Source organism: Hypoxylon trugodes (assembly GCF_022578975.1).
Source record: "Hypoxylon trugodes strain CBS 135444 unplaced genomic scaffold F4822scaffold_4, whole genome shotgun sequence".
Lineage (NCBI taxonomy): Eukaryota > Fungi > Ascomycota > Sordariomycetes > Xylariales > Hypoxylaceae > Hypoxylon > Hypoxylon trugodes.
Genome location: NW_026250019.1, coordinates 3,737,261 through 3,760,977, shown reverse-complemented (window position 1 = coordinate 3,760,977; position 23,717 = coordinate 3,737,261). Strand labels below are relative to the sequence as shown.

At 47.5% G+C, this 23,717-nt stretch overlaps 10 protein-coding genes across 10 annotated transcripts; 3 read left to right on the top strand and 7 right to left on the bottom strand.

Annotated features, from left to right (window-relative positions):
• F4822DRAFT_234913 (terpenoid cyclases/Protein prenyltransferase) lies at positions 1-1,903 on the bottom strand. Its single transcript, XM_051454196.1, has one exon. It carries the CDS (start codon positions 1,713-1,715, stop codon positions 240-242), a length of 1,476 nt encoding a protein of 491 aa, XP_051316158.1. The 5' UTR covers positions 1,716-1,903; the 3' UTR covers positions 1-239.
• Positions 1,904-2,367: 464 nt separating this feature from the next.
• Positions 2,368-3,248, top strand: F4822DRAFT_234820 (increased loss of mitochondrial DNA protein 1). Its single transcript, XM_051454195.1, has 2 exons — positions 2,368-2,624; positions 2,701-3,248. The coding sequence occupies exons 1-2, from the start codon at positions 2,487-2,489 to the stop codon at positions 3,133-3,135; spliced, it is 573 nt and encodes a 190-aa protein (XP_051316157.1). The 5' UTR covers positions 2,368-2,486; the 3' UTR covers positions 3,136-3,248.
• Positions 3,249-3,729: 481 nt separating this feature from the next.
• On the bottom strand, positions 3,730-8,145 carry F4822DRAFT_234806 (N-acetyltransferase B complex non catalytic subunit-domain-containing protein). Its single transcript, XM_051454194.1, has 9 exons — positions 7,814-8,145; positions 7,121-7,399; positions 6,980-7,060; positions 6,841-6,930; positions 6,276-6,784; positions 5,924-6,227; positions 5,047-5,863; positions 4,854-4,993; positions 3,730-4,798 (listed from the first exon to the last, which is right to left on the bottom strand). The coding sequence occupies exons 1-9, from the start codon at positions 7,967-7,969 to the stop codon at positions 3,944-3,946; spliced, it is 3,231 nt and encodes a 1,076-aa protein (XP_051316156.1). The 5' UTR covers positions 7,970-8,145; the 3' UTR covers positions 3,730-3,943.
• Positions 8,146-8,592: 447 nt separating this feature from the next.
• Positions 8,593-9,655, bottom strand: F4822DRAFT_401732 (cytochrome c oxidase-assembly factor cox-23, mitochondrial). The gene is made up of 4 exons (XM_051457970.1): positions 9,197-9,655; positions 9,030-9,137; positions 8,937-8,964; positions 8,593-8,875 (listed from the first exon to the last, which is right to left on the bottom strand). Exons 1-4 carry the CDS (start codon positions 9,259-9,261, stop codon positions 8,825-8,827), a joined length of 252 nt encoding a protein of 83 aa, XP_051316155.1. The 5' UTR covers positions 9,262-9,655; the 3' UTR covers positions 8,593-8,824.
• Positions 9,656-11,640: 1,985 nt separating this feature from the next.
• On the top strand, positions 11,641-12,449 carry F4822DRAFT_428717 (uncharacterized protein; the record flags this gene model as incomplete). The annotated part of the gene is made up of 2 exons (XM_051460960.1): positions 11,641-12,056; positions 12,125-12,449. 2 exons carry the CDS (start codon positions 11,641-11,643, stop codon positions 12,447-12,449), a joined length of 741 nt encoding a protein of 246 aa, XP_051316154.1.
• Positions 12,450-13,006: 557 nt separating this feature from the next.
• On the bottom strand, positions 13,007-14,896 carry F4822DRAFT_437216 (tannase-domain-containing protein; the record flags this gene model as incomplete). The annotated part of the gene is made up of 2 exons (XM_051462393.1): positions 13,007-13,106; positions 13,191-14,896. The coding sequence occupies 2 exons, from the start codon at positions 14,894-14,896 to the stop codon at positions 13,007-13,009; spliced, it is 1,806 nt and encodes a 601-aa protein (XP_051316153.1).
• Positions 14,897-15,954: 1,058 nt separating this feature from the next.
• On the bottom strand, positions 15,955-17,672 carry F4822DRAFT_428715 (MFS general substrate transporter; the record flags this gene model as incomplete). Its single annotated transcript, XM_051460959.1, has 4 exons — positions 15,955-16,424; positions 16,474-16,954; positions 17,090-17,527; positions 17,589-17,672. The coding sequence occupies 4 exons, from the start codon at positions 17,670-17,672 to the stop codon at positions 15,955-15,957; spliced, it is 1,473 nt and encodes a 490-aa protein (XP_051316152.1).
• Positions 17,673-19,815: 2,143 nt separating this feature from the next.
• Positions 19,816-20,865, top strand: F4822DRAFT_234514 (uncharacterized protein). The gene is made up of 2 exons (XM_051454192.1): positions 19,816-20,297; positions 20,353-20,865. Exons 1-2 carry the CDS (start codon positions 20,146-20,148, stop codon positions 20,675-20,677), a joined length of 477 nt encoding a protein of 158 aa, XP_051316151.1. The 5' UTR covers positions 19,816-20,145; the 3' UTR covers positions 20,678-20,865.
• On the bottom strand, positions 20,861-22,700 carry F4822DRAFT_234411 (uncharacterized protein). Its single transcript, XM_051454190.1, has 5 exons — positions 22,698-22,700; positions 22,490-22,638; positions 22,081-22,435; positions 21,355-22,008; positions 20,861-21,281 (listed from the first exon to the last, which is right to left on the bottom strand). The coding sequence occupies exons 3-5, from the start codon at positions 22,376-22,378 to the stop codon at positions 21,058-21,060; spliced, it is 1,176 nt and encodes a 391-aa protein (XP_051316150.1). The 5' UTR covers positions 22,379-22,435; positions 22,490-22,638; positions 22,698-22,700; the 3' UTR covers positions 20,861-21,057.
• F4822DRAFT_234552 (uncharacterized protein) lies at positions 22,290-23,564 on the bottom strand. The gene is made up of 5 exons (XM_051454193.1): positions 23,461-23,564; positions 22,975-23,410; positions 22,877-22,919; positions 22,698-22,819; positions 22,290-22,638 (listed from the first exon to the last, which is right to left on the bottom strand). The coding sequence occupies exons 2-5, from the start codon at positions 23,327-23,329 to the stop codon at positions 22,556-22,558; spliced, it is 603 nt and encodes a 200-aa protein (XP_051316149.1). The 5' UTR covers positions 23,330-23,410; positions 23,461-23,564; the 3' UTR covers positions 22,290-22,555.
• Between the last annotated feature and the right edge of the window lie 153 nt (positions 23,565-23,717).

Genomic DNA, 23,717 nt, shown 5'->3' with positions numbered 1-23,717 from the left:
CAATCCAAATATTGAAATGATAAGTTAGGGGTATCATGAATTTTTTCGAAACTACGTCGTAGAATCGTTTTCTATCTCCCTCCATCTTTGCACGTCCTCATAGCTATACCTAGGTAGATAGACTCATTCTTGACTTCGTATCATTCATACATACATTCATCCGAGATTTTCTCATCTCTACCCGGCTTCCCCTAATGCGAAGCTAGCTGAAGTTTAGAGGAAGGACTGTAGAGACCCGATTACTCTGCTAATTCGTCCAAATTTGGGGGATTAGAAGGATTCCACTTGTCCATCTCCAGTATTGGTATCTTGCCCTCCGCTTTCCACTTAACTTCCAAATGCGTAATTATGTTCCGCGTGTTATCCCAGTCGAGATTATCCTTCATCCTCTGTATCTCTGATTCCCAGCCATCGTCGCTGTCCTCTTCGGGAGCAAGTAAAGCCTCCCGCGCCTTAGCAACCCTCTCGGAAGCTTCAAGTCCTATGCACAAGCGCGGATCAAATCTACCTAGGCCTTCTTCTTTTCCGCCCTCGCTTTCCTCCCCGGCCATCGTTGCCAGAGCTGCGAGTCCGAGGTATGAGTGGTATATATCAGGAGGTCCACCGGGGTATTTCGATAATCCGCCGATCATGTGTTGTGTCTCCATTAGGAACTTTCTACCGGGACCGCGATCGATAATCTTTCCCTGGCCAAGCATCGATAGTGCTCCGTTGACCCACCACGCATAACACGTATCGCCAAGCTTGTTTAATCGGCCGTTAAATCCGGCTATTTCGGGTGAATCCGATAGATTCAAGGTAGATAGATCGGGGAGTGGGTGGTTTTCAGATTCCTCCTCGTCGGATTCAGACTCTTGGTAATCCAATTGTCGGCACGCAAGGAAGTGCACTAAAGAGGGGATTGAGGGTATGCCCGCATGGAGATATCGATCGGGTTCTGCAGCCGCGTTTGGATTGGCGAGGTCGAGAAGGGAGAGCGCGGCTACAGCGCAGTATACGTATCCGGCATGACTCTCATGTGTAGAACTCTCGCCTAATCCTCCATCAAACGTCTGTCCTTGTCGTATATGCGCAACAAGCGCATCGACGTTGAAATCCTCGCCCGCTTCGGCCCCTCCAAGTGCCCACCTAATCGTAGCAGCTAAGTAGCAGTACCGCATATCCCTTCCTCCTCCAACGTAGCCATCCTCATCAATAATCTCCCCGAAACTTCCATCATCTCTTTGTAGCGTCTTGAGCCAGCGGAGCGTCTTTATGTGGTTTACACCATTGAACGCGCTGGATCCATCATCCTCGGCTAGGATACCCAATAAAAGAAGGGCAAAGTATGTAGCAGCTATGTTGGCATTGGCTGCATCTCTCGCAGATTCGGTTTTGTTTATGATATCGTAATCAGTCCTGTACTTGTTGGGCAAGACATGATGAGGTGAACCGCAGAATCCACCTTGAGGATGCTGTAAGGATAGAACCCATTCTCGAAGGCGGGCGCGGTCTTCTTTTGTAATAAGGGAGGCTTTAAGAGGATCACTCGGAGGTTGGGAGTATGACGAGGACGAAGATAGGAGGTCGAGAGCAGCAACTATGAAGAAGCCAAGAGTCAAACGGATGCTATCGTTGCTCACGTAATGGTGGGGGAGTACGGATCGGAAACATCGTTGCCAATAACGGATATGGCGTGCGGCGTCGAGAGGGGGTTGGTCGGAAGAGGAAGACATTGAGGGAGGCCAAGATAAAAATAAATTAAGAAGAAGAAAAAATAAAGATTGAGGCTCTAAATTTAATTATCTTAAACTTATTAGTTCGTATTGACCTTCACCTTCCGTTCGATTAAAACTTCCCTTGCTCTCCTGCTACTACCGGTTACCCCTCCGTCCTTAGCCTTTAGGTTCCAGCTTACTTGCATCAGCCCTATACGGCCCCACTCTTTAAGAAAGGAAGATAACCTTAACCCCTCGTGTGTGGCTATGAAGAAAGCCACGTCCCATATTACATAATCTGTAGATATTTCCTATTCGAGCTTCCTTAACCCGCGATAGGCGATAAGGACTAATCCTGGTCCCTGAAAGTGAATTGGCATTGCATCAAATTGGATGGCCAGCACTTTTCCTCCCCGTGCCCGTCTCCAACCTGACACACAAGTCTCTGTGCCCCCCTCCTTCTTCCAAGGAATCCCGCATGTCTATCATTAGGTGGGCGTTGTCCTGTTCATTAGGAGGAAACGGTCGCACGACGACTACTTTACTATAACACGTCTCTTCTAGAACTTTTTTTTCTCTCTTTCGACTATCTATCAAGGCTAGGCATCTGCCCTACTACTAGGTGGAGGATAAGACATCATCGACGCTCGTTTCGAATCAGAACAGAAATCAGAAGAATACCTTGAATACGCCGTGCGTATATATAACCCGACACAAACGACCGACCGGATAAAATAACCCAACAACCAAAACGGAGGAAGAGACGGAAATTCAAAAACGCAACTCATCATGGCGCTCATATCAGTCAAGACCATTCTTACCTCCCTCTGTCTCTTCCACATCACCCTAGCCTACTTCTTCTACACGAACCCGCATGCTATCGCCGACCAAGCACTCGTTTACGTATTAGGCGAAGCCATGGGCATGGTAAGTCCTCCATCTACCCCTCGGAACTCCCCTTCCCTACCTCCATGTGATCAGGCAGCTAACCACCAAGCCACAGCCTCATACAGCCTCCTTCGCAGCCCCGTCGGGCTCCTCCTCCTTCCTCGCCGTCTCCCTCCTACTCCTCGGAATATCCGACCTCCTAACCCTCTCGATGCCTGAGGAAATCTGGCTATTGCACTACTGGGGCGCACAAGCACCCCTCCGCATAACCCTGTTCGCCTTCCTATCGCTATTCTCCTACTTCTCGACGCCTTCCTACGGTCGCTCGGGCACGTCGCATATGTCGCATCCACTCGCGCCCCCTTCGTTCGTAGCTGCGACAGAACCCCCCGGTGGTGACGGTCTGCGGAATCGCGTATTTTTCACATTCGCGTTCCTCGAGTTTATTAGTTGGTTCTGGGTCTGGGTTACGCTGAAAGAAGAGGCTGCGAAGGTTGTCTTGCGCAAGAGGAGGAGAGGTAGCAGCAGTATTAACGGGCGAGGCTTTTAGATGAGTCATCTGCGTGTTGATTTGTTATGCGTCATATGGTGTATTGGCTGGCTAGGACGTAGGAAGATGAACTTGGTTATCAGGGAAGGGAGAGGTATACACTACCCAAAAAACCAACCTGCGAATCTGCTAGCCAGATTCCATCCAGCCGAGACTTATTGAGATTCGACTTCCCATCCATAGATATGAATTTCTCCCCTTTTTACCTATTTCCTTCTAAGCTTGCTATGTCTTTTGGTGGAGTTTTTCACAAGCATATACTGGCGTGGGCATAGGCACTGGTGTTGGCATTTCTACGGCATTTGGCTTCGTTTTGGCGACTTGGCACGAGATAACGTTAGAAGATGGAGAGGAATAGGGAGATGAAGGCAGGGAAGACATGGAAGATACCCTTTTCTTCACACAGATAGTTTATTCACATCGCGACAAGTTCAAGTTTTCATGAAGAATGATTTTGTATTTTTATCTGTTTGTGCATGCTATGTTTTCTTGATGAAGCTTTTTGAGTAGCTGTTCATTCTTTACACACCTAAGCACCTGAGGAAATATCTGCAAATGCCAGTATCCGTTTGAGCAAATGTGTAAAGTTCTCCGACATGTGCGAAGTAGCAGTACAATAGCTCCACCGATTCATTAGCCAACATGAGATCCCCAAGCTCATTGACCTATCCACCCATCTTCAATTCGGCCCATTTTTGTAGATACCCCCGCCGGCCACCACGGAACTTTTCGAGAGTTTGTACAATCGCCGTAAAATATGTACATTTTGAATACCATTTAGAACGGAACTGCATAGAACCAGGAAAGGTTACTCAAACTTGACGGTAACCCAACCCTTCATAAGTTCTCGCCAGGACTCGCCAATACTGTCAGCCCATAACTCGGCGTTCGCCTTAGGGATGGCAGCTTTGAGGTTCTTGGTTACCTCCTTTTTGAAGTCCGCATTTTGATCGTATGGTGTAACGTAATAATCGCCGAACACCCAATCGCACAGGCGATCTCGCCAACCATCGACCTTGTCAAGGTAAGCCCTAAGAAGTTTAACGCGAGCTTTGATTGTATTCTCTGACTCGGCTGCGGCCGCAATCATCTTCTTAAGTTCGGGTGCAAGCCACGCTAAGTCAACCGACGAACGAGTCTTATCACTATTCTTAGCCTTGTCGGAGGCGAGCGTAAGATAATTGGCGGTATGCTTGACGGCTAAAATTGTCTCACGCAACATGCCCATAGCATGCAAAGACGCAAAGCCGTGGAAGGCATACACCTTCGAATGAAGGTTTTCAGGTACCACAAGGAAATCCTTGGTCTGTTCTTCGAGCGCCTCTAACGCAAGTTGTATGAGGATGCGGGTCTGTTCTCGGTTCGGACCGTCTGAGGCCGACATTATATTGTGCTTAAGCACACCCTTGACCACAGTCGCCAGTTTCCACATTGCTGTGTAGTACCAGTACTCCGCCGATGTGAGAGAAACTTTTATTGTCTCTTGTCGGCCTCTTAGTATGGTGTACATGTCTCGCTCTAAATTGGAAGAAGTAGACAAGGCGTACTCCCAATCAAGCTGCAAAATATGTCCAGCCTTCGACGGCTTATACTCTTTTGGTTGCACATAACAGACCAGGTCAAGGAAGCGTTCGGCTAGGAGTCCCAGATGGCCACGAATGGTCTAAAGGAACAGTTAGCATTTAGATCTTGAAGAGTACCAGGTAGAAGAAACAAACCGTAGGAAGAGCTCCATAATTAACAATAGATTGAAGGGATGATTCATCGCCGGGAAAGGATTTAGCATTCTCACCGTTCGGGACCGTGAAGAATTCATAATCCGTCGTATCATATAGCGCATGTCGGATAGTGATGTTTCCTAATAATGTTAGCAACTTCCATTTTATGTGAATAAGTCATAGCGTAACTTACGAACAAGAGGCTGATCTTCGATAGGCGCATCAATCTTACCGAATTTCAACCTCTGACCTCGTCGCTCTTCCACTACAGCTAAGACCATGCTAAGACTGGCCGCTTGTCTGCCAGCATGATAAATTATGTCCTGGACACTTGAGTAATTTCCCATATCTAAAGAATCCATAATTCTCTTAGGGGTGGTAGTCATAAGCCCTCGTGTAAAATGGACCATGAAAGGTTCAACAGGGCTGTTGCGGTTTGATCCTGTAGTGAAAAGACCTGGGGCGACTGAAGACAGTCGATCGAGAAATAGTAGACCCAGCGAATCGAGTAGGGCATTCTTAACATCGAATTGGCTCCATATTGTCTTCGCTCGAGAGACACAACCCATGAGAAGGTACAACTTGGTGAGAATCACCTCATGAGAGTGGTGACTTGGTGGTGACATCTTTAAACAAGTGTCTAGCCACAGAACAGCCTGTAGAAATAGCTGTATGTTCGCACGGTACAACGAGTTGGTACACGCTGGTGACGATGATCGACCGAGTCCAGACAGTCTTAAAAGGGAGATAGATCCGATTATCGCAAGGTCGGACAGAGGATTTACATCCTGACCCGGTATCCCGTTTTCTCGAAGATCTTTATCTTCTATACCAGATTTGTATGCTTCAAGAGCACCAACGGCGATCGACTGAAGGCAGAAGGTACACTCCAAGTCTTCCAATGACACGTCACAAACTCTGCATTTTGCATTCTTGTCCGCCATCGCCATAGCATATCGGGTCCTCAGGGCTAACGATATCAACACGAACTTTTGGAAAGGATCGGCGCTCTATTAAAGGAAGGTCAGTCTAATCGAAGAAGCCATTGCATATGTAGTAGACATAATTACCTTAATGCCTTTTGTCCGTATTAAACTCAACAGTGCAGCAACCTCGGGTTGGTTAAAGTCCTTGACAAATACCATGACTTCGGTGAGGGATCCAGCGTCCTTGTAACGTTCGGCGATATGGTTAGCCATACCGATGACTCGTGTAGTGTAGCCTGAAAGGTCTATCGCCGCTGATTCATCTCTTTCAACAAGTATGGCCAGATTTAGAACTTCGTGCGTCCTCTGAAAGATGGCCTTCATGCAACCAGCTCTAGTTAAAGCCTTACTTGTTCTCTCGATCAAGTGACGAAGCTGTTTCAACGCTCTAACGAAAAGTCAGTATCAAAATTCGATGTGAATTAGGCATATCTACCGTTTTTTGTCTGGCTGAGCCCTGGCGGCCATGAAAAGAGCCGAGAGTAGAGCATATTCACAGCTAGCACCAATAAGGGTATGATCCCTCGTAGTTCGCTGTGGCCTAGCCTTCTCTATTGCCAGTTTTAGATCCTTCTTTACGGAGGAATCTGTCCCAGGTGGTGTTTGGCGAGCTTCCGCATCTGCTAGCTTCTGTAGTTTGATGACTTGTTCATCTTTCTCGATAATCGAAGCCTCCGATTGGGTGATACGGATCGCCTCTTCAAGAAGACACTTCCCGAAGCGAAGCATATCTTCGGATGCCTGCTGCTTATTCAAATAATTGACGACCGTCCAGTACGGCTGCATCTGGCCGATTTCGAGAAAATCAATAGGGCCAAATCCAGGTTTTCGGAATAGGTCGAAGTTCTCCTCGGGGCTGCACAAAGCAATTCGAATGCTTAGCCACAAACCCACCTCGGACTCCTTGAAGGCGGTACGGTCGACGCGACTCTCCGTGCCATTCTTCTGTAGATAGTTAGTATATAAGAATTTCTTCCTCGGAATAACCCATTCCCACTTACAGTAGGACGGTAATCAAGTGCCTTGTCCGCCTGGGCCTTTGCAAGTGATGCAAAAATCTTCTTGCTATTATCCGGGCAGTTCTCCGCAAGCTGTTCATAGTTAGAAATAAAGATACGTGCAGTCATGGTCGGAGCTTACGGAGTACTGGAACGTGGCCAGGATATATCGAAACAGGAATCTTCGATCACTAGCGAAGTTCTTGTTCAATGAAGCCGCGATCTACACGTTGTGGTTAGTAAAGTAACGAAATAAGAAGGATGGAAACAGATGAAACCATACCTGTTGGGCATTCTTCCAGTCCGAATTCCATACACAAGCGTCGAAGCATCGAATACCAGCTTTCGGGTCCTTAGAGAGAGCCTTTACTAGTTTTGCACGCAGTACACCGATCGTCTCCGAGTAGTTGATGTCAACCCGAGAACAGGCGAACTCATACATGTCAATCGTGTCTGGATCTAGGATAGTTACGTTATCCTTGATCATGGTCTCAACCATGACCTTGCCAGCGTTGCGATCTGCGACATTGTCGCTTTGGGATTTAGCTGCAATCTCGACGGCCTAGCGAATAGTTGGTTAGTAATGCCAAGAAAATGTGTAAGAGGAAGGAAGAAGAGGATTATTCGGCCATCCAAGGTAAAATGGTACTATATTTCAACCAAGGAAAGCGGAAATACCAATGTAACCAGACCATATCAGCCCACAATCATCGAAGTTTAAACCCACGAAGACGGTCGTAGGACGCTGATAGTTAAACGCCACCATATTATACACCAAAAAAGGTCGCCGATCATCAAATTGTTAACGCGATCGCCATAAGCAGGCCTTGAGGTAGGTAAATAAGGAACTGTCATAAGAGGCGACAAGCCTGCTGCAAGAGAAGGAAGGGAATCGATAACGACTTAAGTTAGGACGCAAAAGAAAAAAAATATAGGGTTAAAAAGAAAGAAGTAGAGAGATATTTATTAAACTCACTAGATAATAGTCGTCTTTAGTAGTTCTGTAACGTTGTCTGGCTAAGTTGGCTGCGTTGGTCCATTGCTCTTCGGCAAAGGTAGATAATAAACCAACAGGTGCAGACGATTTGAGGCTAATGCCTCGAGGAGTCGGCTGCACCAAAGGAGGCACCATGGCGAATGTTGTAATGGGAAGGTTGGGCTACTCTTATTTTATTTTATTTTATGTAGAGTAGGTAGGAAATAGTGGCGTTGAAACTGGGAAGTCCGACTACGAAGAAATCATTGCGGGGTATCATCTCAAGGGAAAATAAATAACAGAGTCGTAAAAATGATAGAGACTTGTCAAGAAGGCAGAAACGAATAGTTGATACTACTATCGTGTATTATTGAACCATAGTGAATGAGTAGGTATGTTCTGTTCAAGTAAATATTGTCTTGGAGGGGATGGGCATCAGTCACTGTGAGTGTCTTCCCAAGGTTCCTTATTCTACACGCTGAATTCTGCCGTTAGTGGGTAGGTTCCCACTATATCCTATAACAAGTAGGCGGTGACCGCGGGACGCTATTGTCCACCCACCTAGATCTACCTAGGTACCGATTAGACAGGCGATTAGGCGCCTTATCGCCTTATCGTTTCCAACTAGGCACCTACGACTTCTAACTTAGGGAGTCGCGTCGGTACGAACACCTTTTATATACTTAACCTAGGGTGCTGAACAAAGTACTAGGTTCGACCCCTATTAGGTCCGTTGATGCCCTATATTATTCCATTACGACTTAAGTACACCCCTTGTATGAATTATAATGAGTTGAATTTATGTAGAAATAGCTAATAGGAAGAATTGGCTCTATATACATGTACACTTTACTGCCTATGTCTTCTCCCCTTTTCTGTTGTACATGTGATGTTACAATTGTTCCTGCTTAAAGCAGAACCGTCGTGATTTCCTTTTCTGCACGCCGTTTCTCTTCTCCAGACGTGCTTTCCAAAGATACCTCCTACGATGCCTAGGTACTTTAGAGGTATTCAAGATCCCTTGTTAAAGAAGCCACCTCCTTCTTGTTTGCGCTTATTGACCTTTCACAAAAATCAAGTTAGTCGTTGACATTGGAGCTCAGTTATACAAATTCATGCTTACCCATTCTTTTTTGCATGCGCGATAAGCCCTGAATAGAATTTCTTGTTAGCATTATGACAATATCTACTGTTCAATATTTTTTCTTATACTCACTCAAAGTAATCAGTACACATTTGCCTGTCTCCTCCGTTTCGATTTAGACAACGGATACTTCTCGCGGCTGCTTCTTGGCAAGGATCGAAGAATTCGCTTTTTGATTTGCTATCGCGGTGATGGTTAAGAGAGAGATTTTTGACTGGGCTTTGAATTACTATGCTCACTTCTCAAACTTGCGCTTTGAATCTTTATTCCATGGGTCACCGCCTGATTCTGTTTGTGAAGACATTTTGGGCCATGAAATACAGAGTAGAACTTGCTGAGAGCTTCAATATTTGCGCTCTGCGACGATGGTAGTGCAAGGATTAGGACGTAGGCAAGTACCAAGGTAGATTTACCTGTGAGGGTACGTGCACCATAGTGGTCTAAGCGTTTTAGCGTTCTTTCCTTCGGAGTCTGATTTCTCCTTCTCCGGTTTGTTTGGCAAGGACAAGGGATCTTGATTTTACTCCTAAATCCTGGGCCTAGGTACCTAAGTACGCTATGTATGTAAACACATGAATCCGAACGACTTTGCTTTTTAGGATGTGAATACGTCAGTATATGCCTCAGTACTACAGAATTGTACCAAGCTTGGTAGGTAATACGAATATATTACTAGGAACCCCCTTATAGATGTTTGGAGCAGCTGAAAGAGGAGCAGCGAATTCCCTCCATAACAAGGAGACTAACAGTTGCACGAGTTATATTACATGTACACACTTGGCCTCACGAATAACTTACATATTCTAGGTGTTGGGCTTTTGAGGCTTTTTGCTCTTCAGTTCAATGTTCATCACTGAGCCCATTCTTTTATTTTTTATTTTTTTTTATTTTTGGCTATATTACCAAAGTAGCTACTCATATCCAGGGTTGGCGTGGGTGTGAAAGTCATACAGCACGGACGTTAAAGATTTTGATTCAGCCATTTTGGTAGATCGAGAAGCCAATTAATTTATGGGCTGCATGAAACAAGAGAAGAAAAAAAAAAACGAATGCAATAGCTTACTGTGACGTACAAGTCTAGCTCATCCACTCATCTTTGAAGCTACCTGCATTGTTACGCGCGTCGTATTATCGGTCAGTTAGTTGGATTTTTGTGGCGTGCAAATCACTTCCTACAAGGAATAAAAAGTGACTACCTAGTGGCTTGCGATAGAAACATTGCACAACTCGAGCAGCCATAAGAACTTTAAGAAGGTAAATTAGCCTTAATTAATATTTAGGTACTTGCTTCAGGTGCTGTACTGCTACGTAGCTGATGGATGATAGCCTATGTATATTGAGGAATTGAAACGGTCAGCAGTAAACCCAACGGTCGAAAACGATGTACTTTGATTCCAGACACTGGAATTGACATGAGCATTTAGGTGGATGACGCCAGCTAATAGTGTAATAAGATGTTACTATCAGGCGACATCCGCCCAACTATTGACTTACCAAGCCGTGCTTCAGCATACACCCAACAGCAAAAGTAATTGCTCGTTCGAACCGCTGAATCCCATGTGAAAGGCATGATGTCAAAAATAGAGAGGCTATGAATTTCTTGGCTCGTTCAAACTATACTCAAAACTGAAGAGACATGTTACCTTGTTCTTCTCTGTTACGCACGTGTATCATCATCGACCACCCCAAATGATACTTTCTATCCGCTAGACCTCGCGGTCGGCAAACAGGAAACACATACTGGTTTGTCGGAGTATACGTTATCTATCTCGGGTTACACTACATGCTCCTATGACCCTGACTTAAAAATTAATCACCCAAGACATGCATGAGACAGGAGCTTATAGTAGCGGTTTGCCGCGGCGGGGGAGGAATATAGTAGTATTCAAGTGTAGCACGTAACATCTATAGATGCTACCTATCGAAGCACTGGTTACCATGGCCTGCAGCCCTGTGCAACCTACGGCACCGAACAAGGACCATACCGATATTGTTGCGGCTCGCTTCTTACTTAACCCTTTAGCCCTACGAACTTCCGAACGGTTGGTGTTAGAGGCCATGCCATAAGGTCACACGGGCAATGCTTTGGTGGTAAGAATCCGGCAATATCTGCATGAATTATATAATTAGCGTATATCTCGCATCTATCTCGTACATAAAAGGTCCTTTCGGGTCGCAGGCCGAAAATCGTCAGTCGAGTATCATGAACTTCTGATAGGTCTCTGAAACAACCCGAAGGATTCGCCCGCATGGAGGGCCGATGTGAACACAACCCCAAAAGGCGACCACTCGTGGGATACACACGGGAAGCTACGATTCGCCCAATAACAAAAACACGTTTCTACAGGGGGGCGCAATGGGTCCCAGCGATGCCAAGTTCATCGCGGGGGCCAGGGGTCGGGTGCGCCTTGGGATTCCACTTTGGGGGCCAGATAGCAGGGGCTTTTCCAGAAAAGAAAGATTCGAAGCGGCCTCGACTCAGGTTTAGGACTGCCACGATTACTAAACGTAAATGTTGATTGTATTTAATATAGGGAGATGGATCCTTCATCACCCCTTTAGTTTTCTTGCTCCTGTTTATCATCAGTTCTTTTTCTCTTCGATCGCTGATGTCGATCAAGTACCACGAGCGTGGCGAAGCTAATCTTTCGCCCGCCCGCATCAGCGGGAACTAGACTCTACCATGTCGTCAAATCACCACCGTGAACAGCCCGGGTTAGAATTAGCTCCCGAGCCAGAGCTGCCTCATGTCGTCGAAGGCCCGACCATCGTAGAGAAGCCGTATGATGGTTCACCTCAGTTCCAACCTGCTCAAGCTGCCTACTACCAAAATAATGCTTACGCAAACGGCGGGTATTCGCCGTCAGCGTACCCGACTCATCCTGGACTAGCGCCTCAGGGCCAGCCATACTGGGGAGGTTCTCAAGACGGCACCTACCTTACTGATGGATCTCCTCCGAGCAACACGCCACCTAAGGATGGAATGATATTGGGTATAAGAAAGAAGAAATTCTGGCTGATAATCGGACCACTTATCGCTTTGGTTGTTATTGGGTTGGCTGTGGGCCTTGGAGCAGGGCTAGGGACCTCGCATAACAAGTGAGTAGTACCAACGAGTCCTCTAATCATTCGGTTCAGCTCCGAATTGTCTGCTAATGCCAAAATAGAGATTCTACATCATCCCCACCAGCCGCGCCAGACGGTCTCCCTTGTAACCAAAATCAATCCAACGGAACGGTATACGAGACGGACAACGAAAAGTTCCTCATCCTCTGCAACAGAGACTACAATGGCAATGGAAATAGTGGGACCACGGATATTGGTAACAAGGCGGCGGACAGCGCCGAAGAATGTGTCCAGATGTGCGCGGAAAACGATGCCTGTGTTGGCGCTGGCTGGGGCAGTGTGGGTGATGGCGACACTTGCTGGATGAAGGGATCGCTCGGTGCCCAGCAAGCTGGTGAGAATTGGTTCTTCGCAATTAAGCAATAATTTCGGTAATAAATTTGTTGGATTGGATATATGAGGTACATACTGGATCTTCGTTGGTGGGCGTTTAAAAATGTGTCTTAATACACGACCGGGGGCAGCGTTGTGCTTCAGCTTACATCAGTACATTATCTTCGTCATTGTCTTTTTCTAGAATGGACATATAATACTTTTTTTTTTTTTCAAGGAATGCCTTCAACGGGGGCAGTGCAATTAGATAATAGATATGCTACGCCGTAGCCATGCCCTAGTTCGGCCCCTCGATCATCGAGGCTTATTTTAATAGAAGATCTTACATCCACTTTTTCAATCAGTTTGACGCGGATGGAAACGTATGCTGATCGGTAGATGTATGCACGGCAGGTTGAGAACGTAACCTTTCTCGCTTCTCTGGGTAATATATAAAGGAGGCCACCAGCGGATAAATGTCCACCGGGGAAGAAAATAAAATAAAGCGTATGGAATCATGACGTGCTATTAATGCCTAGGTATTTTATGTTCATATATACAACTATATCTCGCCCGCTTTCCCACTTCCACCGTCCTTACCAATACCATTGTCATATCGCGAAGGTTCTAAATACATCCACAATGACCGAGAAGGGGTTCATATATGCCATCGCAGCTCCACTATGCGATACTTGCTCCGTCGTATTTCCACTGCAAAGGCAATTATAAGTCAGCAAAATCCAATGATGACAATTTATAAGCTCAAAGGGGAATAAAAGGAAAGGAAGCACATACCTGCAACTCCAACTAGACGCATCGTCCACGTTTCCTTTTCCATCATATTGCGCCGTCTCTGGGTACGCGCAAATGGGCCTCTGCCTTTTAACACCCGTTGAGGGGTCCGTCGCCTTATTCCACGTCGTCGCAATGACCTGATCCACAGCCTTTCCGTTCTCAACCCAATCCACAAGCGCCAGCAGCGCATCGTGCCCTGAGTCGGCGTACCCCGGGACACTATATGTATCGTTACCCAGTGCCCCAGCTTGACTCGCGCCGCCCATGGCCCAAGGCGCATCCACGGCTGTCGTCCAGCAATGCTGCATGCCTGGGATCTCTAGGAGGCGGAAGAAGTCTCGTGTCTGCGTGACGTTGCCGCCTGAGGTCGTGTCCACGACATGTTGGTAGTAATCACTACCTGCCGTCGCGGGCACTAGACCGTCCGCTGACCCGTGGTAGATCAACATCTTGCCGCCGCGGTCGCGGAACTCCGTCAAGTTGTAATTATCAGCTGTCGCGTTACCGGGGTCAATCGCCGTCGCTAGCTCCATGATCGAGTCGTTATACTGCGGGGCTTCGAACAGCGGGTCGTTCAGCACAAAATATCGGATGTAGCCCAAACCATACGGGCTCGAGTCGGAGTAGTTGAGCACGGTGTACAGCTGGCTTTCGGAGCCTGGGAGGAATCCCGGCATTATGTTCTGGCCGTTTGAGTCCAAATCGTAGCCGTCGTACAATTGTCGGAGAGTGCCGATCTGCGCGTCGCTCATGCAATTCTCGGACCTCGCGAAATCGGATGGGGCGTTGCTGTTTCCGTCGCATCGTAGGTCGTCCCAATTGACAGTGCAATTGCTGGGGTTGCTGATAATGCCGTCGGTAACACCATCTGCGGCGTCGCACTGGCGAACGATTTCAGAACCGATGGGCGGTAGGGTTTCCCAGGTAATGTGCTTGGCGTCGGTGGCGGGCCAGTTGTAATTGGCGATCTTGCAGACCCAGGTGTTGAGATGAGCGGTGTTCCAGGCGGCCGAGCCGACAAGCACACCGTCAAAACTACCAGGCGAGATCTGCATCTCTTTGAGACCCTGGCGACCACCAGTCGAGCAACCGCTGTAGTATGAATGGCCGATAGGTTTGGCATAATACGTGGTTACAAGTGTCTTTCCGAGGCGGACGGAGCCATGCAATGCACGCCATCCCCAGTCGGTGCGCATCTCGGGGTTGTTGAGTGCCCATTTGATGTCGCCCGATGTTGAGTTGTGACCTGTATCAGTTGAGACGACAGCAAAACCGTATCGGACACCAGCACCCATGTCTAGCCAATTGATACCACCTCCGAAACCACCATTTCCAACGGCGAGGAAACGGCCGTTCCACTCCGCTGGCATGAATATGCCGAACCTATACGCCGAGACGGTTGACGATGGGACATATATAATGATAGCGCATAGCTCTGGTAAATTCGTCGGGGCAATTGGGTACATGAGATCCGAATTGGGCTCGCCGAAGGTGTCTCCGGCGCTGACATACTCTACCCTCTCGACCTTGGCCCCGGTCGGAAGTATGCTGGAGAATGTCGAGGCATCGCAATTCCCGTTTCCCGTCTGTCTGGGACGATTGTTACTGGCGTCGCCATCACTCTTGGCCGACACTGAGACGGCAGAGAGTGCGACCACCGCTGCGACAACACGAACAAAGGATTGGAGAAAACCTGAGCACATCATCGCGAGCGTACCATTCCTCCGCACTGATGTACAATAGGAACTGCTCTTTTGGGTGGAAGAGCTTGGGTCGACGACTTCAGGCTGAATGAAGTTTGGGATAATATATATACTACGATACGCGGATCTTGGATCTACGAATTTACACACGTGCGCATATATATAGCACACTACGTATATTCACGTTTCCCAAGGTACCGGCCACACATGACCAAGCTCGCGGATCTCCCTCCCTGGCATGAGGGAATAGTGGAGGCTGGGGTAAAAGTCACACTTAGTTTTGGCCGTAGCACCCTTAGCGGATGAGACCAAGGCACCGGAGCTGTGAGTAACGATCTAACGGGATTCTTTTTCCTGGGGTAAGCTACGGGGACCATCTATTTACTGTTAGCTCACTACTTAGTTCACTAAGTTACGAGAATTCGGTATCCAACAGAGCGGCCTGGCCAAGTTACCTTCCCCAATTTGCCCACACAGGATATAACCCTTGTCTTGTTCCTTTGTCAGGTGCGGGGTTTTTTTACCCTACCCGCGGGAACAATGGAGCTACATTCCTGCCGGGGTTGGAATGATTTTACTACCAAGGTAGTAAGGTGATTAAGACGGTTAGATCCCGAGGTATTGCTCGGTTCTTTCCGAATGCAGGTCCCCAGTGTTAGTCGTCGTAAGTGTCTGAGCTGGCGTGGACTCTGTTATTTTTGGGAGCGAGCTTGGGGGAAACCCGGTGGTAGGAAAAAAAGCTGCATAGTCCTGATTGTGGCTGGCTACGTAGATTAAACCGTCATCAGAGAAAACAAAGAATATTGTCACTAGTTCGGAAGTGGCTTTTTCTTTTTATTTCGCAATTACTGTGTTTCACTTTGAGTGCATTTGATTACGTAGTCCTTTAGATCTTCATGCTATATACCTAGGTACCCAGATAGAACATGTATGCGACAAAAAGTAATGCAGACAACACTAACATCGGGGTATTCGACGTAAACTGTCTAAACAAACGAACGAAATGGATATCCTGCAACTCGTATGCCAAATTTAAGCCATATATCGCGATTTGACGGAAATCAGAGCTTGTACAATCTTGGTGCAATCCCGTCGGAAGCTGCATTTAGTAGAGCTCGGTTCTTCCGCCCGTAGTAGTACCTCAGCCCGATAGCACCAATAGCTACAACGAAGAGCATGGCGCAATTCACACCGTGCCCAGTCGGGTAGCCCCTCTTCGCTTCACTCGCCTTGTATATCCAGACACCCGGGATCTGCCCGAGTCCAGCGCCAATACTGACGTTGAGCGCCACAGCTAGACCAATGGACGCCGTGCTCCACATATTTGAAGTGAGCCAACCTAACATAGGTGGAATGCAAGCGAATGCTCCCGCTGTCCCGATAACTAAGCAGGCATAGCGGCCCTTATAATCATCGCCTGGTAGTACGGCGGAGGCCAAGAAGGCTGCAGCACCGACTACAGCGGCACCTGCGCAGTGATAGCCTCGAGCATTGAAGTGGTCGGCGGACCATGATACAAGAATTTGAGCAACTAATTCGTTAGCCAGGTATTCGACACCGTAAGCTTAGTAATATCTTACCATAAGCAACAGCCCACGGAGGAACTGTCAACAGCTGCGCTTCCAAGTCATGGTAACCGAGACCGGAGACGATCGTGGGAGAGAAGAGCGAAAGTGAGCTGAAGGGTAAAGATACGGCGAAGTAAATAGCATAGTGTCCATAAAGACGCCAATCGGTAAGAGTGGCCTTGACGTCTTCCCGCGTTATGGATGCAGCCGAACCTTTAGCGCCTTCGTGATATAACCGCTGTGCCGCTAGATCTTTCTCGGATTCCGAAAGCCAGTGGGCACTCTCAGGCCAGTCAGGCAAGAAGAACCATACGAGAATACCTGACAGGCATGATGGGATTCCCTCAAGCATGAATAGCCATCTCCAAGCAGAAAGATCGCGCGTTCGATTCATATGGCCGACTCCATAAGCGATTGCTCCGCCGAAAGCTCCGGCAAGTGTGGCGCTAGCTAGGATGAAGGCTACTCGTACACTACGTTCGTCGGTTTTATACTAGTGAATCATTCAAGTTAGACCATGTAACAAGAGACATCCCAGTGCACTCGCCAAGGCGCCAGCTAGTCGCTTAGCCAGGGGAAATGATTTCGGCTTAGATCAACTTGGCAAAACAAATTTCATTGTACTCACCCAGAATGTCAGGTAATACACCAAACCGGGGAAGAGGCCAGCTTCAAATGCGCCCAACAGAAAACGAACACCAGTCATTTGACCATAGTTTTTAATGCCACCCATACCAATCGTGATGACACCCCAAGAAAACATCAGGAAAGCAAGCCATCTCGATGGGCGAAGTTTCTTCAATAAAATGTTGGATGGAACTTCGAACAAGAAATAACCAATTAGAAAGATCATAAGCGCGACGTTGAATTGGTAGTCAGACGCCCCGGTCTCGCTCTGCATGTCATTCTTGGTGCTGGAGTTGAGGACCTTAGCGTTGCCGATATTAGAGCGATCTAAATAGCACAGAAAATAAATGCCCGCCGACAAGGGTACGATGCGCTTGTCCTGCCGCCATACTAGTTTTCGCTCGGGTGCGGAAGAGGTGAGGACTGTATTGACGGCGGCCTAAGAATGATGAGAGACTGTGGTATTGTTGAATTTTATCGAATGATTGCAAGCAACTTACATTCTTCAAATGCTTCCCCTCATGTTCCTCGGCCACAGGGCCGCTGCTCTTCTCCACGTCACTAGGTAGGTTTTCGGACGCCATTGGGAATAGTGAAGCTCCTTCGGGCCAAGTATTCTAAGGAGAAGGGAGCAACGTGATGTAGAGAGGGCGATTTTAAAAGGGCGGAAAGGCAAGGCCCTGGAGAAGACCCGCGGCTCGTCGGTTCGAGGAAAGAATATGGGGATAAGGGTACCCTTGTAGGAAGCTAACTCTGGGGAGAAATGGGGAATACAAGAAGATGATGGTAAGCTCCAGACTGGGCCCCTGGGGTTTAGGTCCAAACGCGGGGGAAAAGTTCGTTCGCCATTGTGACTAGACCGACAGACATCACTATTTGGTCACCCCTAGCCCGGTCACTCACCTCACCGCCATCGTACTTTGCTACGAACCCGAATAGTTGATCCTTTTAAACTGGCAATTCTTTGTGCTACCCGTTCCTAGCGCTAGTCAAATTGCATTCATTCTCCCAAACGCCTCCAAAAATTCTCATGATAAGAGGGTGAGCAAAGGATTCGAATAGTGCCCACCAATGAAAAAATGAATCGGAGGTGTCATATCCCGCGCCACACACTTGCAGCTCTGCGGGGAAACAATAGATTTGTTCCCTAATGGGGTTTGGTTGCTTCCATCTTGGGCTCGAAGTCGTATGTGGTTGACCAGAGAACCATTCACAGCGTCCCAATCGTTAATGATCTTGCAATCTGAAGGAGGAAACTGAATAAGACAAAGAGAGATCTAGACCCGGCAGTTATTCTATCGCCTAGAACAAGGCCCTTACCTGACTTCCCGAAACGGAAATGGAAGCTTGAGTTGAACTTTTGCTTGTCACTTTCCTCGTGGCAAACGAATTAGTTCAACTAAGCTGACCATTCATCTCAAGCGATTAATCGCTTGACATAGTCATGCTGGGTCGAAAGTTCATTGCTTTTTTCTCTGTCAACCCGGAGGATGCGAGCCCGATCATTCCCTAATCAAGAGGGGTGGTAGCTTATGGTGGTACAAAACAAGTTTGCCGGTGGGAGACATGCGGCGTCGCTTGAAGAGGAAGGGCGCACTGTCCATTTCGCCTATCATAGTAGGTGCACGTTCGGCTCCCGATCTACCTAGGTAGATTCGGGAGTAAGACACCATGACGTGTGAAACTACCTAGGTACCTAGGGAATGAAACCATCTGGTAGGAGGTACATAATCTAACAGAAAGACAATAGCAAGCCTGAAATGAACGGCATGAAGCAAGTAGTAAGAAAATGAGGAGTTATAGCCAAGCTTAAAAACTGTTTGAATAAATCCCGAGTCTCAAGCACCAACTCGAAGAAACACCGTCTAAAACCCCAAGAGTTGAGCATCGTTCCCTTTAAATGGACCAGGCGCTTATAAATGTCGTTTGACCTTTCCGAAACTAGATAGGTCCTTCGTAACAACAAAGCTCCAAGGTAAGAGAGAGCCGACAACACGAGATTGTAACCCTTATTTTTAGCGGTGTTAGCTAAGCTTTTAGGGGGTTTCATTGACCTTGTGGCTGGGACAGGCTCGGCACCACGTGCTGCAGCCCTATGGAATAAAGTACGATGAGCGCTGCGACCTAACCCAACCGCTATGCCAAGCACTATAGTCAAGAGCTAATTTATCCCATTCATGGATGCATTAGCCTACTAAAGTCGCCTGAGGGTCGCCTAACTCAAACCTGTGCTTAAGCTGCGCCCCCCTAAAACACGAGATGACGCCAATGGATCTCGTTCTGTCTTTTCCATCTTTTTCTTTATTCACTCAACTATCAATATCTGTAGGTCATAGACGACTCGATCCACGTGTATACAAATCATCAACATCGTCCGTCATCAGTGATTTTATTTAATACATTACCTAATGTTTGGGACAAGCGGGTGCAATAATTTCCTATACTAGCATCTATACCTCGTTCTCGGTTCCAAACGTAGCTTACCGAAGGCCACAGCTCAGCCAAGAGAAGAATTCAAACATGTCATATAATCTGGTAAATTCTTATATGCGGTGAAGAGCTGAAAAGGAGCGAGGAAGTTATAGGCCCAATCAAGCTTTCTCAAATTATACTGTATAGTTCCCTGTTAATCGCGAGCGACTGTGCTGAAGCGGAGTCAGTAATCATCCAAGTCCCGCCCAGATGGCGACAGCAGGTAGAACACGAAGTCCGGTGGTCCTGGTGGCAGGCTTGGCAATCCTGGAATAACTACATGGAAACTGGAACTCAATGCGATTAGTTGATGTGACTTCCATCCCACTGTCTCCCTATCATCTTAACGTGCAAACACTGTCAATCAACGAATACACGATGAAAGCTCAACGAGGAGAAAGAGGTACCGCCACGATGGATATTGCACCATCATGGGGTCTATATAAGGATAGAGCTCGTCGCTGCTCTTTCCAATGAAATAATATTAATTCATCAACACATCTACTACTAGAATTAACTCTCTCATCAAATCGTATACCTTCAACTTAACCAACCACTCCAATAATCAATTCACCATCAATCAAAATGAAGACCGTCGCAGCTCTCTCTTCCCTCCTACTCCTCGGAGCCACCTCCGTCTCTGCCGCCCCCGTTACCGAGAGGCAAGCACAGGCTCCCACTGAGCTGGACATCACCAAGTTCAGCGCCAACACTCAACCCCACGGCTCCGGTGCCTTGTAAGTCAACCCTTCCTTATGTTTTCATAACACACCCAATTAACAAATCACCTAGTATCTCCTTCAATGTTGCCGTCCCCGGTACCTCAGTATCCACTACTTGCAAGTACTCGGACTTCACCTCCGACTCTTCGCTACCCTCAGTGTCCCTACGCGCCTGCGACGATGCGGCCGTCGAATGGCAGTTCCGCCAAGACCCGTCGCAGCCTGGCACCGAGGGTGACTACCGTGTCGTCGTCCTCTACACTTACGACGGTGCTAAGAAGGTCGCTGGTTACCACGAGTGGCCCGCCACCGACTTCCCCCTCGAGAGCTTCGGCTCCACCTCCGAGACCATCTACCGCGGCAACACTGACTTCGTCATGACCAACCTGTCTTAAGGGACTAGATGGGTTGTGCCTGTTGAACTCGAGGATGGCGATTGTTTTAGATTATAGACCTCAAAAACTGCTCGGGATCAATTAGAGTGGGCGTTCGATTCGGAAAAGGAGGGGTTGATGCAGTGAAGCAATTCCGACATCACCGAAACGATCATTAGTAATAATTGCTTTTTTATTTTCTCTTTTCAATTCTTCAACGAGAGTAGAACGACTCTTTTTATGCCAACTCAAACACCATGAAATTCACTAATACGTTTTCCAATTCAACGCATGGGTTTCGCATCTTGTGTACGCGTCCACTATCAGCATAAACCATCTGGTGTCACCGTCACATGCACCATAGCATCCACATAAAGTCTGTTCGTCACGGTACACTCAATTCATGGTTTTATTCTTACCATGCCATTCGGCCCCATCGTAAATTCTTTGCCATGCATCTTGATTTGAAGCTTGCCTGAAGCTAATGAACACAGCCGCAGCCGTTTAGCGCTCGAGCCCCAACTGTAAGTAGTGCCCGGCTTGATAGTCACGACCTGGAACGCAATGTCGCGCCCAATTTGGACAGCGTGGTTCTGAGCCAGGTAGGCATTTGAGAAAGCGAAGTCTATAGCCTCTTTAGCAAAACGCTGCAACGTAAGATTGGGGATGTTTCAGGATACGAGTATATTGCCACGTACTCTTGGTAACATCACTTCCTTCGTCGCCGATGCGGCCCGGCGCAACCTCCCACGTCTCTAATTCTAGCATTTGAGCCGGATTAATAGCGACTGTACCGTCAACGCCATGCGATGGGTCTCGCTTAGACCCGCAGATCGAAGTTCCTTTGGCCTTTTTCTTCGCACTCCTAGTATGTGGAGGAGAAGCAAACCTCAAATCGGTACCTGTGGTGGCACCAGAGGTAGCGACTGCATTCGATAAATTACTCTGGCGACGTTTCATCGGTCGCTTTTTTTCGATATTGATAACCGGGCGAGAATTCGATGATCCTGGCGTGGTTAGACGGGGCCGACCTCTTTTGGGCCTTGGAAATTCCTCCAGAGACTGTTTATTTAAGTCGCAGCGGCATTGATTGCTATTATAGAGGCAGTTAGCACATCCCCAGATTGATCGTCGAAGATCTGATGGAGCTTCAACAGGCATAACATAACACCCCGCGAAGGGACCCTTTCCCTTTTTACAATTACTGCACGGCACTTTGGCTTCTTCCCCGGTTACTTGAACGACCATCGCCGAGATATCATAAGGTCCTATCTCACAGAAACGGGTTCGCGAATAGGGATTGAACACCACATCTCTGACTCGGGTTAAGCTTTGTAGAAGCTCTCGCACGTCTATATTGATTAGCATCTGCCATTATAGAGCCATAGATTGATAACCCGTGTTGAGCATCACAGGGTACTTACGGCCACGCTCTGGTATCGGATAAAGTGGTGTATATGCTAGCTGACTCTGGGTATATCTCCATAACTCTATGCTATCTCTTACTTGTTTTCCCGCGTCGGGTAAGTCAGTTATGGCCGATGATGTGCGTGGCTGTTGCGATCCGTCCAATTCATAACCATCATGCATAGGCTGTAGCGTAGCGAATTTACCAGGTTCCATATATTTGAGTGCGAGGGAGGGCCGTACCATAGGGGGTTCATTAGGATCTAGTGGTTTCCAAGATACTACTTCAGGAACACCGGAACCCCCACCGCCCATGATAATAGATAGTGTCCCATCTTGATTATCGTTGAACAACTTCGCTTTGTGTTTCTGCTATGACAACGGTAAGCATCAACGGGCGAAGCGGTGCCGGAATAGGGTACCAACAGTGAAGTGAGAACCCAGCCCATATAGTTTCGGAAATAAGGTACGGCATGAGCGGACTGGACAGATCTACGGGAACTTAGGATCATCGTGGAGCTTGTAATCCTTGGGAATTAATGCGCCTGAGGTGGAACTGGTCTGCCCCGAAGGTGCTAGGGAGGTTAGCTATCACTGATTTGCAGGCAATGCAGTGATTGGGTAAACCGCTTACAAGTCCAAGTTCTATACTCGTACTGACTTTTCGGGCTTAAAATCGATGTGGTAGTGTGATTTTTCAGGGGCTCATCGTCTGAGCTATCTGCGCTATCAGTCGATTCTTGATCCGTTTTAAACCTCGCATTCAGCTCAGCAGGTAATCCCATCGCGGGCGACCGGGACTTAGCTATATACATAGGAAGTTCGTTCGATGGCCCATAAGGAGCCTTAAAGCCTCCTGAATGTCACTTGTGTAAGTGTGATAAAATTTATTTTATTCATTCGCTTCTCACCTGGTGAAGAAGATTCATCGCGCTTTCTCTTCGAACCTTTCCCAAGCTCGTCGGCATCAGTAAGTTGCGTGCATTGCGTTGGTTGTACTGGTGCCGGGCAGGGTGGCAATCCATCTATAATGTTGATGTTCTGGTTGAGTGATTCGTAGATCGACCGAGGTGTTAGACCATAATACGGCTTATCCGAAAACTCGAATGAGCCACAACACTCTCCTTTATATACCGGGCCGTCTATGGAACCAGATTGCCCAGGGCCATTAGCAAGGACGCTTACGTTATCGTCGATGATTATAGCTTGTTTCAGGCTGGTGCCAAGACTAGGAGCCGCTTCCATTACGGCTGAGGATATTGTCATGGGCAAACTCTCGATGAGTATCGGTGGCCAATTATGAGCCAATAGTGACACGCGGTAAGGGTTGATATGGCGTAGTAAAGCCTGCTCCTCAATGTTAAGGGAAGGTTACTTATCAGAGGTCCCTTACATACCTAGGTACCAAAACGGGGGTAACCGCAACTAAAGTAAAGAAATACCTGGTTACGCCCCTGTTAAGAGGTATCTGTTCAATGGAGTCTTCAAGAAAAGATGTTTTAAAAGGGCAGATTTAATGTGGTAGTTGAATACTTTTATCAATAAGAAAGATAGTTGACTACTTGGTTGAAGCATTGAAGGTCTTGTAGATAGGTCGTCATATTATGCAGCGACTTCTTCGCTAATATCCCTGTTGTGGCAGAAAATATTATAT